The sequence below is a fragment of the Belonocnema kinseyi genome, chromosome 10, assembly GCF_010883055.1.
Source record: "Belonocnema kinseyi isolate 2016_QV_RU_SX_M_011 chromosome 10, B_treatae_v1, whole genome shotgun sequence".
In the NCBI taxonomy this organism is placed as follows: Eukaryota; Metazoa; Arthropoda; class Insecta; order Hymenoptera; family Cynipidae; genus Belonocnema; species Belonocnema kinseyi.
The window spans coordinates 82,027,179-82,040,582 of NC_046666.1; the positions used below are offsets into that span (position 1 = coordinate 82,027,179).

The 13,404-nt window shown below is 29.4% G+C and overlaps 2 protein-coding genes across 2 annotated transcripts in view; one reads left to right on the plus strand and one right to left on the minus strand.

Moving 5' to 3' along the window:
- The window catches only part of LOC117181228, a 37,646-nt gene that overhangs the window by 21,197 nt on the left and 3,045 nt on the right, over window positions 1–13,404 (plus strand). Inside the window, exons 3-19 of the mRNA XM_033373792.1 lie at window positions 2,084–2,215; window positions 6,753–7,095; window positions 7,857–7,909; window positions 8,004–8,171; window positions 8,296–8,443; window positions 8,533–8,594; window positions 8,843–9,073; window positions 9,565–9,730; window positions 9,880–9,950; window positions 10,339–10,477; window positions 10,560–10,660; window positions 10,741–10,816; window positions 10,910–10,965; window positions 11,052–11,117; window positions 11,220–11,449; window positions 11,596–11,717; window positions 12,219–12,858. Coding sequence (XP_033229683.1) covers window positions 2,084–2,215; window positions 6,753–7,095; window positions 7,857–7,909; window positions 8,004–8,171; window positions 8,296–8,443; window positions 8,533–8,594; window positions 8,843–9,073; window positions 9,565–9,730; window positions 9,880–9,950; window positions 10,339–10,477; window positions 10,560–10,660; window positions 10,741–10,816; window positions 10,910–10,965; window positions 11,052–11,117; window positions 11,220–11,449; window positions 11,596–11,717; window positions 12,219–12,858 — 2,804 coding nt within the window. The remainder of the gene's footprint in view (window positions 1–2,083; window positions 2,216–6,752; window positions 7,096–7,856; window positions 7,910–8,003; window positions 8,172–8,295; window positions 8,444–8,532; window positions 8,595–8,842; window positions 9,074–9,564; window positions 9,731–9,879; window positions 9,951–10,338; window positions 10,478–10,559; window positions 10,661–10,740; window positions 10,817–10,909; window positions 10,966–11,051; window positions 11,118–11,219; window positions 11,450–11,595; window positions 11,718–12,218; window positions 12,859–13,404) is intronic.
- LOC117182284 (ubiquitin carboxyl-terminal hydrolase 7-like) overlaps window positions 8,659–13,404 on the minus strand; it is a 9,033-nt gene continuing 4,287 nt past the window's right edge. The window contains exon 2 of the mRNA XM_033375405.1: window positions 8,659–9,083. The gene's annotated coding sequence lies outside the window, so the exon portion shown is untranslated. The remainder of the gene's footprint in view (window positions 9,084–13,404) is intronic.

The following is a 13,404-nucleotide window of genomic DNA, read 5'->3' on the forward strand; positions in this document are numbered from 1 at the left end:
AAAATATATTTCAACAATCAATTCCAACGGCATCAACCGGTAACGTTGTACACGAAAATACGAAACCTGGCGGCCACTAGACGAGGCTCTAGAGAGTTCGTACTATGCAAAAAATCGAGAAAGAAAGTTTTTGGAGGAATTTCAGCGTTTAAAAATTCCTACAACATTTCTTTATACCATTTTTTGACAGATTTTCTCGTTTTTAATTTATTTATCCAAAGCTATAGAAAAAAATCTGCCCTCTGGGCGGCCACATTTTCTTCACGCGCTGCTCGCTTCGCTCACAAGTTTGAGGGCGTCTAGGACTTCGGCGTGCGTGTTCGATTTTTCAAAAATATTTCCAAAATTGTTATGATAATATCGTAGGGCTTTCAAAAAACAACGTTTTTCTTCCATTGACTTTTTTCATATCGTGCGTTGTTGGGATTCAAATTTTCATTTTCGATTGATTTTTTAAATTTTGTAAATGCTATAACTGATCATTTTCTTTTTTTTTCGAAAAATTCATATGCAACAATTTTTCGCTTTTGTAAGTGCTACGAATAGTCGTACAAAAAAATGTTTAAACTTTAAAAAAATGGTCTCAAAAATGTTGAAAATGCTTCAACTTTTTGAATTTCTATTCAGAATAGTTGTTTAATGGCCTCATTCTTCCTTTTAGGACCTAAAAAAAATTGTGTCGGACGGACATACAGACAGACGTAATCGCCAAAATTTCATTTTCGGCTTCAGGGGGTCTCAAAAGGTGGAGATCCGGTGAAAAAGTATGGTGTAAAATTTCTGACAATTCTAACAGTTTCTCAATCATAAATGATGCGAATGTAAAAACATACGTTTTTAACCATATAGAATAGGTGTATTTCCATTATAACGTTACTTTTGAACGAAATTGTTCATTCAATTCACGAAACTGTAAGCTGAAAACGAGAAAAAGGGGACGTTCCTTCAAAGCAGTCGAAAAAGTGTGAAGTCTGTATTTGAAGGATTTATTTAACCAGTATACTTGTAAAATGAAATAACTATAATGTTCATTTTTTCAAGAATTTCAAAAAACTTTTATTCACATTTATATAAACTGTTTTCGAATGCCGTGTATTTTCTGAAAAATTGAACTTTTGATTCTCAGAAAAAGGTATATTTTGTTACTTATCCAAATTTTTTCAATTTTACAGTGAATTTAGAAGTGCGTTAAACAGAATAAAAAATTTCTATATCCTAATTAGTTCAAAAAACACAGTATTTTCAAATAATACTTAAAACCTTTTCTGCCCCCCCCCCCCCCACTATGATAACATTTTCTTTGGTGGTAGATTATACATGAATAAAATAAATGTATCACTTAGTATAAATATAAAGAAAACATTTAAAATAAAATTAATTAATCCCAGTTGATGTCTAATAAAGAGGAAATAAATTAGTGGATCTCTAAATTGCAGTAGAAAGTGAATTTTTAGTAGAATTGATATATAAATTTCCCAAGTTTTGCAGCAATCGAGTTAGAAGATTTCATAGACGGCTAGACTTTAGAGAAGTGTTCACAGAATTTCTTCGCAGGTAGTTCTTCGAGGCTGTAAGGCCTGTCAGCCATACGGAAACTTAGAGGAGGGTAACTTTTATTTGATTTTGGGACTGAGGGGCCTGAGGGCAGCTCAGTCATCATTCGTCAGGCACGGTGTGATCTACAGTGGAGCCTTTGTAAGCATGTGGCATCTGCTGTAGCTATATAGCTAATACTAAACGCTATAGAAACTGTGAACTAACCGAAGTGCAATGTGTTATTAAATTTATTCCTATATGTGAATATTTTTAAAACAGTGATATTTTTTTATTTTTACATAGATAGTGATTAAAAAGTGATAATTTTCAGTGCACATGGTGTCTCGAAAATGAATTCTGTAAGGATATATCCACGTTATATTTATATTCTGTAACCAAACTGTGAACTAAAATTCAGTTTCGAAATTAAACCCACTTTTTTGTATATATCCTTAAAATCTTGATATTTTGTTTAAAAAGAAAATACCTAATTATTTTTCATTTCTTCTGAAAAGAAGTGTAAATCTAACTGGGAAAAATTATTCAGAATTTTACAGATCATGCTCCTCCACATTCAAGAAGTGAAGTTTCGGTAGCAATCAATTTCTCCCTGGGTAATCAGAGTCAGTATGAACAGACCAGAAATGATTCAGAACGTGCGGAAGCTTCAACTCGACAGGTTAGTGTTTTTTTCCAAAAGTGAAGAATTAAAGTGAAATGTTGGAAGTGTTTTGTTCTAAGTTTGTTTTCTCTTTTTGAGAGTGAAAGTGGTGTTAATTATTTTTAAAGTTGGAAATTTATTCAAGAATGCGCTTTTAAAGATAATTGAGTATTTGGGTTAAACTTCATTTTTAGAAAGGCTAATCTGCTTTAGGTCATGATTTTTAATAACAGAAATACATAGAGGAAGGAAATGAAAAGATAAAGTGAAAACTGTAGCTGTAGTGTTATAGTTCTAATGGCCTAAGTAGAATACAATTTTATTTCTCCGTGTACGTCTTCATTGGACTTAACATATACATTCTACACAGTCTTTTAGTATGGCTATTGACTATTTTTTATAAATCGCCAGGCCTTGTCACTTTTTTTCATGCTTCGTAGTTAAAAAATTAGTTTTTTATATTAAAAAAAATCAAATGAGTATTTTACTTTGAAGCAATTTGAAGTGAGAATGTATCTGGGCGGAATCGAACCTTCACTACGTCGAAGCGTCTCGCGGCCCTCGAAAGTAGTTTCGAATTACACATTTAAGCCAGCCAAATGTCGGGGCATTACATTTACTCAAACATTAAAATTTACTTAAAAAATGTAGATATCAAAAAAATATTCTTCTTTTGCATAATTTTAAGTTTTTCAGTTAATGGTTTTGAGTAAAATACTTTTTCTGAAAGTTTAGAGTAAAAGTAAATAAGTGTTATTGAAATTTCTTGCAATGATAAAAATGTTATATTTCCTAGTGAAGTTCATTTGTTTAAACATTTTGTGTCCAAAATAATTTTACTGAAAGATTATTTAAATACTTTTTTATAAATATTTTAATTTTTGTAGCAAAAAGTATAATTTCTTGACCTTTGGAGCAGAAGAGATACTTTGGATTATGTAAATAATTTTTTAGCGTTTTTTATTCGGACAACAATTTCACCCGGGAACAAAATTTTATTTTTAGTACAAAATGATAAAATTTGGAATGAAGAGTATTCTTCCTTTTCAACAGATGATTTTATCCTTAAATAAATACATTCTAGTCTCCAGGTGAGTTTCCAGGTAAAAGCTTACACGTAGAGAAGACCCTTACCAATGAAACAACACAAGCCCTTTTCATATGAAAGTGGACATGTTTTCTTACCAAATTTAAATAAATTTAAATAGATATTTAAATGTTTTCAAGGTTCTTTAACTGTAAAAGAATGTAGCTTATTTTCAAAAACATTTTTGAACTTCTGGTTCTTATTTATATTATTCTATTAAACTTATATTGAGGAGCCTTTTATGACTATAAATAGCGATTTATGAAAGTTTCAAAACGTCTTTTACTTTGTTTATACAAGAAAAACTTATTTACTATTTGAAATATAAGACATAACTTAAAAAGTTGTTGGGGCAAGACACATAAGATCTTCGGTGTAAGATAGAAACAAACCTGATGAATCGACAAAGTTAGAAACAAATTCACAATATTAAAATTAATTAACATTTTAAAGGCCTCGAAATTGCACTATTTGTATTTTCCTGAACATGAAGAACTTTCTTTTAAAACTTTTTGTTACTTTGAAGGACCCTTTTTTATATTTTTGCCCATTTCTAAAAATTAACTTATTAATTACATGGTTACATGGTTACTCCATGAAAAAACGCGATTTGGTTCCAATTGTTTTTGAGATGCTGTGTAGTTATGGAAAACAGATCTATATGATAAATTCGGTCTGGGAAATTCCGATCCCGAATCTCGTCATCTGATGAATCATCTCCATCAGAGCCAGAGTAATCTGGATTAGGTATGATGATACGTTCATCATTTTCATCGGAATCCCATTCCGATTCGGAGTTTGTTGCAATTTTTGAGGCTTTACGCTTTGGCAAGAATTTGTCAAGAATAAAAAGTTCTTGTAATCAGCCGAGGAATACGCCTGAATTTTTCCGGAGCGTTTTGAGTAACATTTTGAATTTTGCAAAAATTGTTCATATGTAAATTCCAAAATTTTGCTCAAAACGCTTCGAAAAAGGTTAATTACAGACTCGAAAAGCTTTGGAAAATGGTTCACAAAAAAAATAGGCACGAAAAATCACGTTTTTTTTTAAACTGCATTTTGGGATAATAAGAAAATTTTTTGAGGAATTTCATTGGCACCGTCGGAAAGAGGAGATCTTAAGCAATAAAAATATATGTTTCTCAATTTTTTCTAGTGTCGAATAGTTTTAGTTATTGGCCGTTGAAAAGCAGTGTACCTGTAGTGGCGTTTTGACCGTTTAAGGGTTAAAACATATCCGATCGTACAGAATATCATCGACACAAGAAAATTTTATAATGATAACGCTCATAAATGTAAATAATTTTAAAAACTGTTTAATAATAAATGAGAGCTATTTGAATTAAATAAAAGTATTTTGTTTATTATTTTATTCTTAAAACATTTTTTAATTGCTCACATATGTGGGAATTTTATAATTCATGAAGTTTTCTGTGTTGGAAACTTCAGTGTTTGAAATTGTCTGCAATTTTCTAATCTTCGAAATTTTATACATCGAATTGCTACAGTTTTTCAAAAGCCATGGCTTAGACGTGATACGTTTTAGGCCTTAAAATAAATTTTCTTAGTTTTCAATTTTACAAAAAATACAACTTTGAGGCTAGAAAATGTTTTCATCCCTAAAAAGCCCGGCATTTGATAAAACCCCCAAAAACAGGAATCTGAAAATTTGTAATTAATTACAATTAGGCTAAACGTTTTTTTTAATATGCATAGGATTTTTTGTACAATATAAAGAGAAGATTCTCCATAAGTAACAAATTGAAAATATTTGTACCAGATGATGGAAAAAAATCTGTAATTTCGAAATATATAAAAAATAAACATTTTTTGCATTTTAAAGATTCCTATTATACCTTAAAATGTATTTTTACCTAGAATTTTATATCAAGTTATTTTTCAACCATTAAAAATTCAATTAAATCGATAAGGAAAACTTTAAAAAACACATAATTGAACCGCAATTGGCCGTCTTTAAAACTAACTCACATAGTACTTTTTAGGTAAATTATAGGTAAACCTACATTTAAAAATACTATAGGGATATAGTGTATAAAAAGTGCATATTTTTATGCATTTTCAAAATCAAAATTTGTTCGTTCACCCTATGTAAATATTTCAAATTTATTTCTCATGGAAAATATTCTCCTTATATTGTAAAAAAATCCTGCACATATTATTCGAGGAAGAAAAGGTTTAGGGACCACTTTAGATAATTAATTCTAATGAAATTACAATTTGTTGTTTTTTTGGTTTCATAAAATTTAGGTCTTATTTCTTAAATTTGCCTTTAAAAAATGTTAAGTATGGAAAATCATTTTTAGGCCTACAGATAGCAGAAAATGTAAATATATTTTTCAAATCAAATGAAATGTATGGCGGTATTTTTTCATCAAACAGAAGAATTTCACGGGCTGCATTTAAAAAATTCAATAACATGTTTTTTGGGCAGTTTACTACTCTAAAATTAGTACAAACATAAGTCAGTTTATCATAATTTAAAGAAAATTTTTTTATTAAATATTATTATTATTAACGCTATAATCGTTTATCACAATATCTTTGTATCAAATAAAGCAACAACAAAAAACACGTGAATAAAAGAAACAAGAATTATCTGTAACGTATGAACATAACCTATAATTTATTTTTAGATTGTTTAGCTTGTTAAGTCAATACATGTTAACTATATTAGTATTGCATAATCGCTAGGCGTAAAAATTGTCACGCTATTCGCCAGTAGAACACGTCTTCTAAATTCATTTATAATGGTATTTCAGTTGTAGCAATTCGCTCCGGAATCTTTGTATTTAAGTTATTATTTTGACGAATAACATAAAAACGAGGCCTCAAACTAACCTTATTTAAAATTATTTTATTCCTCCTGGATGACTTCAATCACAATTATTTTTATTTTTTAAAAATAATTCCTTATTTATTTAATACACATAAAAGTTTTTATAATCAGCCTTTGTTCGATGCGAGATGTTGACACATAAAATATTTTTTGCAACCATTCGTTTTTTTTACGAATCAATATATATTTATTTATATGGGCGATTAAATAGACATTCCGTGATTTATGGAGCCTAATATCAATTCGAAAATAAAATTTAATTCGCCTTTGATGATTTTGTAAGGATTATTTTAGCGATTCACCCTGTTTCACGGAATTTTATTTTTCGGGATTTTTTAGTCGTTGCGTTTTTGCACGATAAAGAGTTTTTGTATTAAATAATAAATTGCCAATAAAAGAGACAATTAAAGATACCTTTTTGTTTGCCTGCTTCCAGGGACAATGCATCTCCAATAAAAACCAATGAATAAGTTATCGTTTTTAGTAAAAAAAAAATTAAGTTTAGAATTGATTTCATGGAATGGTTTTATGAAATTTTATAAGAAAAAGGATAGTTCATCCGGATTTTTGTAGTTTTAGAACAAGTAGTTAATAATTTCAATTTTTTCCAGTATGAGTCGTTACCATTTGCCAGTACGGAGACGACTTTTAGTACCAATCCTTTCCTTCCCAGGATGACAGATCCTGCAGGGTCTTCAAGTTCCTGGCACAATAATATTGTGGGTCAAAATGACCACCCAACATATTTACCAAGTGCATACGACTCGTTTTTCAACTTGGAAAATCCAGCAGGGATCACCTCAAGAAATTCTATAAGTACAAACCAAAATTCAGGATTAGCATCTAATTTGAGTCAATCAAGTAATTCAAGTCATTTGTCTGATCCAACCTGGAGTACATCCGGACGAGGAAGCTGGGTTTCAAGTAATGAAACCGCATCTTTGCCAAGCCACAGTAAGTTTCCAACAAAATAACAAATCCTGATCATTTCGAGGACAGTTTTTCAGTGCTCATAAAAACTAAATGAAGTTCTGATATTTGAAAATGGGATAGTTTCATGAACTTGAGTTGATTATTATAATTCTTAAATGCGAAATACAATTGTGAAAATTGGAACTCATATTGTACTTAAAATTTCATTTTGAATTGAAATATTCATAATTAGAAATGTTAAGGTTTAAAATTGAACAATTTATTTATTTAAATAATTTGAAAATACACCTTGTTTTAATTTACGATTTTTGAAGTTTCACCGTTTAATATTGAACAATGTTTGAATTTGGACGGCTTCATGATGGAAAGTTATGTTATAAAGTCTTCAAAATTAAATTATTTAAAAGCATGCCTATCCTAAAACAAGTTTTGGTCATTTTTTCATCCTTTTTAAAAGATAAAATCCTGTTGCCAGGCTATTGAAATTGGCCGTAAATGGGAAATTATTCCAGTCTGAAGTCCGTAATTAAAAGTTTGTGTAGTTTTAAAAGCTTAAATTTTTATTTGTACCACATTTAATAAAAAAATTTAATAGTTCGGTTTCTTTGTTTTTTCAACTTAAAATTGAAAATATTTTACAATTGAATACGGAATTTCCAATTTCGAATACTTTAATTTTTAATTTTAATCGCTTCAACTTTAGAATTGTTCTACTTTGAAAGCTTTAATTTGCAATTATGTTCGAAAATTAATCATTAAAATATTTTTTTTATTTATTTTAGGCGCAAGGACCACAACATGGGGACAAAATTCACCCAATACAAATTCTGCTTCTGTGAGTACAAAAAATTTATCGTATTGAAAAAATATTTAAAAAAATGCTTTTAAAATAGTTATCAACTCACATGTCTTTAAAAATTCTTTTACAGAATAGCATGAGTAGGACTAGTATTTTATCGAGGGGAACTGATTCAGGAACAATTTTAAATTCCTCATGGTCCAGCAATTCTAGTAACCAATTGAATCAACCCACATATTTGCCTAATAATAATGGAATTTTCGGGCAGCCTCAAGTAAATCCAAATTCTGGAAGAACAGTTGAGTTATTATTTTATGAATATTTACGTAATTTAATTATTATTTCATAAATTAAATATGTTATTGGTACACTTGGATTAGATGGTATAAAATATAATTAACATACGTTTCTTTTTAAAGCAGATTCCATGTTCTGCCGCATCAATTTCTTCAGTAGCGCCACCCAATCAATTTAATCAAAGAATAGTACCCGAAGTAAATCCGAGAACAGAAATTTTTGATCCTGAGGACTGTGTTGTAATTACGACAGTAGAAAGAAGATATATTTACGGTATGGCCTTTCAATTTCTTGAATCATGATTTTCAATTCGACTTACCAATATTTAAAAAAAGAATAATTAATTAAATTTATTATTTTAGGACGAGGAGAAATGACTCGGAGTGACGAACCAAATATAATTGATTCTTTTGGACCTGGACCTGTGAGTTTATTTTTGTTATTTTTTGACAAGATTTTTGCTTAAGAAATTTTACAATTCGAATCGCAAACTTTTAGTTCAGAGAGAAATTTTCCCGTAACAAATAAAATTATTAGATTGAGTAGGTCAGAATAGTAACTCAATAAAAACATTCGGAATTCAAAAGTTTTTACCTATAATGTTTTGCTTTGTTTCATTCATGACTTGATAATAATTTTCTTTGTTATTTAATTATAATTTTATTTTTTCAGTCAAATGCGAGTCCAATACTATGTAGAACTCATCAAAATACAATAAACAGGGATCATCCTTTACAATCAAGAACCTATTGCCGGTCACCTTCCTTGATTCACAGTTGTAATGGTGAATTGGCTTGTAATTGTAATCGCCAATTTAGATCTCATCCCTATATGTCAATTGTTCCCAGTTCGCTAGAAGGGCAATTGAATTCGGAACGAAATTCTGGACGAATACCCGTTCAGGTGAGTCAATCTTAAACAAAAGAATATTCAAAAAAAGTTTTAAACTGCAAACTTATAAAACTGAAAATTAAATTACGAACGTTTTAAACTTATAATGGTTTAATTTGCTATTTAAAATTGTTCTAATTTGAAGAATTTACATTTAATAAATTCGAAATTGTCCATGAATTCAAAACTGCTCTTTAATATTTAAATTTTTTAGTTTTACAACTTCAGGATCAGAATGGAAAATTCAATGATTTTAACAGTTATAATAAATACTGGGAACCAGAAAAATATTATCTTGGTGATTAGAATTAAAAATATATATTTATTTTTTTTTAAATATGTAATAAGTCAAAAATTAAAGTACAATAATAGTTTATTTTTAGACTGACAACAAAAGTTTCCTGATCTCTAGACTTTTTTTTAATCAGTAATTTACCTCTGTCAAAAATCCCGGATTATGAATGATCAAAATTATTAATAATTTGCTTTTTTCATTTATCTAGATTGGAAGTAGAAGAACATCAGTTTTTGGTCGTAATAGAGGACTTCCTCCATTTGAATCAATAAATCTAACTCCTAATACTAGAGAAATTAACGAGACGAGAAGTTGGGGTAATCCGGCAACTAGATTAATTAATAACTCATTTGCCCAATATACAACGAATGAAGGTATTCATTAATAACATTTCTTATAAAATAATAAGACTTTATGTCAAATGTTCTTTTTTTTCGTTCGAAAATTCTTTTCCATGATTGACATAATATTTGTATTTTATGATCTCTACTGTTTATTTATTAAAATAATTTTTGATTTTTAGTGGCGAATCGAGGAATGATCCAAGCTGAAGATCCATTTTCGGTCGATTTAACTAACGATGAAGTGATAAACGTAAGTTTTTTTCAAGTTAAATTTCGAATTTCGATATTATAAATTTGAAGGGATAATTCTGAGATATTTGTTATTGTTTAAGTCAGACAGAATTTAAATGCAAAACGAACTTCTTTTAGATTAAAAACAAGTCGCCGGGGAATTTTTGTTTTGGAACCTCGAAAAACCGCTTTTCGAGAAAAACGCATTTAAATTTGGTGATTGCCATAAGCGCACTATATACTTTGAAGACATTGAAGTATGATTTCCCATAATAAACCCAAAATTGACAATTTTGATCCTCATTTAGAAAAACACGAATATCATAAACTAGAACCGGTCATTCAAATTTAGAAATAATTGTACATTTGAATGCATTATTTAATATTCATTTTAATCAAATATCTAGGTCGACAATCTGAGACCATCAATTTCTCTTGCGGATGTTGAAGGTTTACCAAATCTAATGGGATCCGTAAATAGTACACTGCATTATCCACGGAACGAACTATTGGAATTTAATATTAACAATATTTCCAATCATAGTGGTAAGTATACTATTAAATTATAAATTTCTTGAATTAAAATAAGTGTTTGGAAATATTTATTTGATTTTTATATTATTTTCAGGTGTAAATAATTCAGCACACAACATGATTCTCCATCATCAAAATACCAGTACTTTTAGAAATACAGTTTTAGAAAATCGACTTAGACAATCAATGGATACGGTAATTAGTTTGATAATTGAAGCAATTAAAACAAAAAATTAAATTGAGTCAACTAATTGTATCTGCTTTGTCGTTTTCAGTATGAACTTTATAGAAGACGGTATGCGCAGGCTATGAGAGATTTCAGAGCACAAAGAGCACCGTATTACGTCAATGGTAATATTATTTCTGTTTGCCAATCATTATTAAAAATAAAACATTTTCTACGACTTGGTAAAATATCTCAAAAATATTTCTTATTGTCTTTAGAAACAAGAACAACATCAAGACATAGCCAAACTGAAACAATGACGACTACACTACCTGTGAGTAAAATATTTTAATTTTAATCATTCGTATTTTAATTTAGTATAGTATTTCGTTATTATTAACAAATATTTACTTTTTACAGCCTCCTAGTTATTCGCAATCTTATAAGCGCAAAAAAGAAGCTTTCAGGTCCATGTTGAAACCTCCTGTAAGTAACAATTTATTTATTGGTCTAGTCAAAATTTGTATTCAAGTTTTATCATTTTTAATTGAAACTAAATATAACATAATAATTACTTAAAATCTTCAGGTTGGAGTTCCTAAGAACTTTGAGATTAAAATTAAAAGAAGCACTATTCTTGAGGATTCTTATCGAATTATCACTACTGTTGATAATGTCGAAAAATTAAAGGCAAAACTGTGGGTGGTTTTTGAAGGAGAAGTTGGATTAGATTACGGCGGAGTTCAACGAGAATGGTTTTGCCTTTTATCGAGAGAAATTTTTAATCCCAACTATGGTCTTTTCGAATATTGTACGACGTAAGTAATTTGTCCAAATTTTGAATTATAATTATTTTTTATTTGGATACCTAAAGCTCTTTCGCTTTCGAATATTTTAGTTTAAGTTAGAACCGAATAATTAAAGATATTCAACGTGTTTAAAGATCTTAAATTAATTTTTCCAGGAGTAATTATTCTCTTCAGATAAATCCCAATTCTGGAATTTGCAACGAGGAACATCTGAACTATTTTATGTTCATAGGACGAGTGGTAGGAATGGCTATCTATCACGAAAAGCTTCTTGATGGTAAGTTTCTGCAAAATAAAAATTACAATATTTTCGAGGGCTTAATCATTCCCGTAAAATACTGTAGAATATTTTTTAATCCCTTAAAAATTTTTTATATCATGAAATCCCTTTATTTCTTTTAAGGGCATGTGCATGCTCCAAAAAAAATGTCGGTAAAGTAGGAATTGGATAAATGTCACATGCCCTCAAATCCAGTATAATCCATTGAAGCTCTTCACAACCCACTGAAATTCGTTTTAAAAACTTGAAATATATTGATATCCGTAAAGCAATGTTGAAATCCGTTAAAATCTGAATATAATCGAACCGAAAAAAGGGTTAATCTTGAAAAAGTGATATGAAAAAACTGAACCTTTCTAATGGTCCAAGATTATTTTGGAGTCCCTGGAAAAGGGGTTGTGCGTGAGTAAGGGAGGGTAGAGATGTGGTTCTCGGGTCCCTGACTTAGTGTTCAACACCAGGAAATGGAAAATTCCTAATCTAAACTTATATTTTCAGCTTCATTCACTTCGACTTTCTACAAGATGTTATTGCAAAAGAAAATAACACTTGAAGACCTCAAAAAGGTGGATCCACAATATTACCAAACCCTCTCCTGGATAAAGGACAATGATCCAGCTCATCTGGAACTCGACTTTACTGTTAATGAGGAACATTTTGGACATGTTTCTATTAAAGATTTAGTAGCAAACGGTTCAAAAATTCCAGTAACCAACATGAACAAACAACACTACATTGACCTCTTCATAATGTGGAGGTTCGTTTCTCGAATAAAGGATCAGATGGAAGCTTTTCTTATGGGTTTTCATGATTTGATACCAAAGAAAGCACTGAAAAACTTTAACGAAAACGAATTGGAACCACTCATCTGTGGAATTCAACAAATTGACTATAAAGATTGGAAAATGAATACTGCATATTCTGGAGGATATAGTTCAAGGCATCAAACCATTCGATATTTTTGGAAAATCGTCAGCAAGTTTAATAACGAAATGAGGTCGAAACTTTTGCAATTTGTGACTGGAACTTCCAGAGTACCAATGAATGGGTTTAAGGAATTGATTGGAAGCAATGGACCTTTGCTGTTTACTATTCAAAATATAGGAAGTTGTGATTCCCTTCCTAGAGCTCATACGTGGTAAGTTTTATTTTTTAATTGGCCCATTGAATCGCCGCACCGCAAATTTTCAAAATTTTAATTAATTAAAATTCGAATAGTTTTTTAATATCATTCGTGATAATTTGCACAATTTTAAATTACCATATCCAAAATCATACAATTCTAAATTAGAAGTAAAAAAATTTAACAATTATAAATTTTTAGTCTTTAAAAATCCACTATTTTTAATTTAAAAACTTTTTGAAATGATTTTAAATTATACAATTTTAATTCTAATGTGTTTCATGCTGAACTATTTTTTCTTCAGAACTTTCTAAATTTGGAATTTCAAAAAGTTGTTTTGATTTGACTGATTTAACATTTAATTTGTAAAAAATAGAAGAATTTCATATTGAACTGCATTAAAAAACCCAAATTAATACAATTTCAAGTTCAGAATTTTGAAATTTCAGTCTTCTAACATACGAGGGTGGATTGATAAGTTTCCGGCCTGACCAAGAAAAACAACGTTTTTAAGAATTTTTTTTTTTTATTTCACAACATAATCTCCTCCAAGGCTGATAC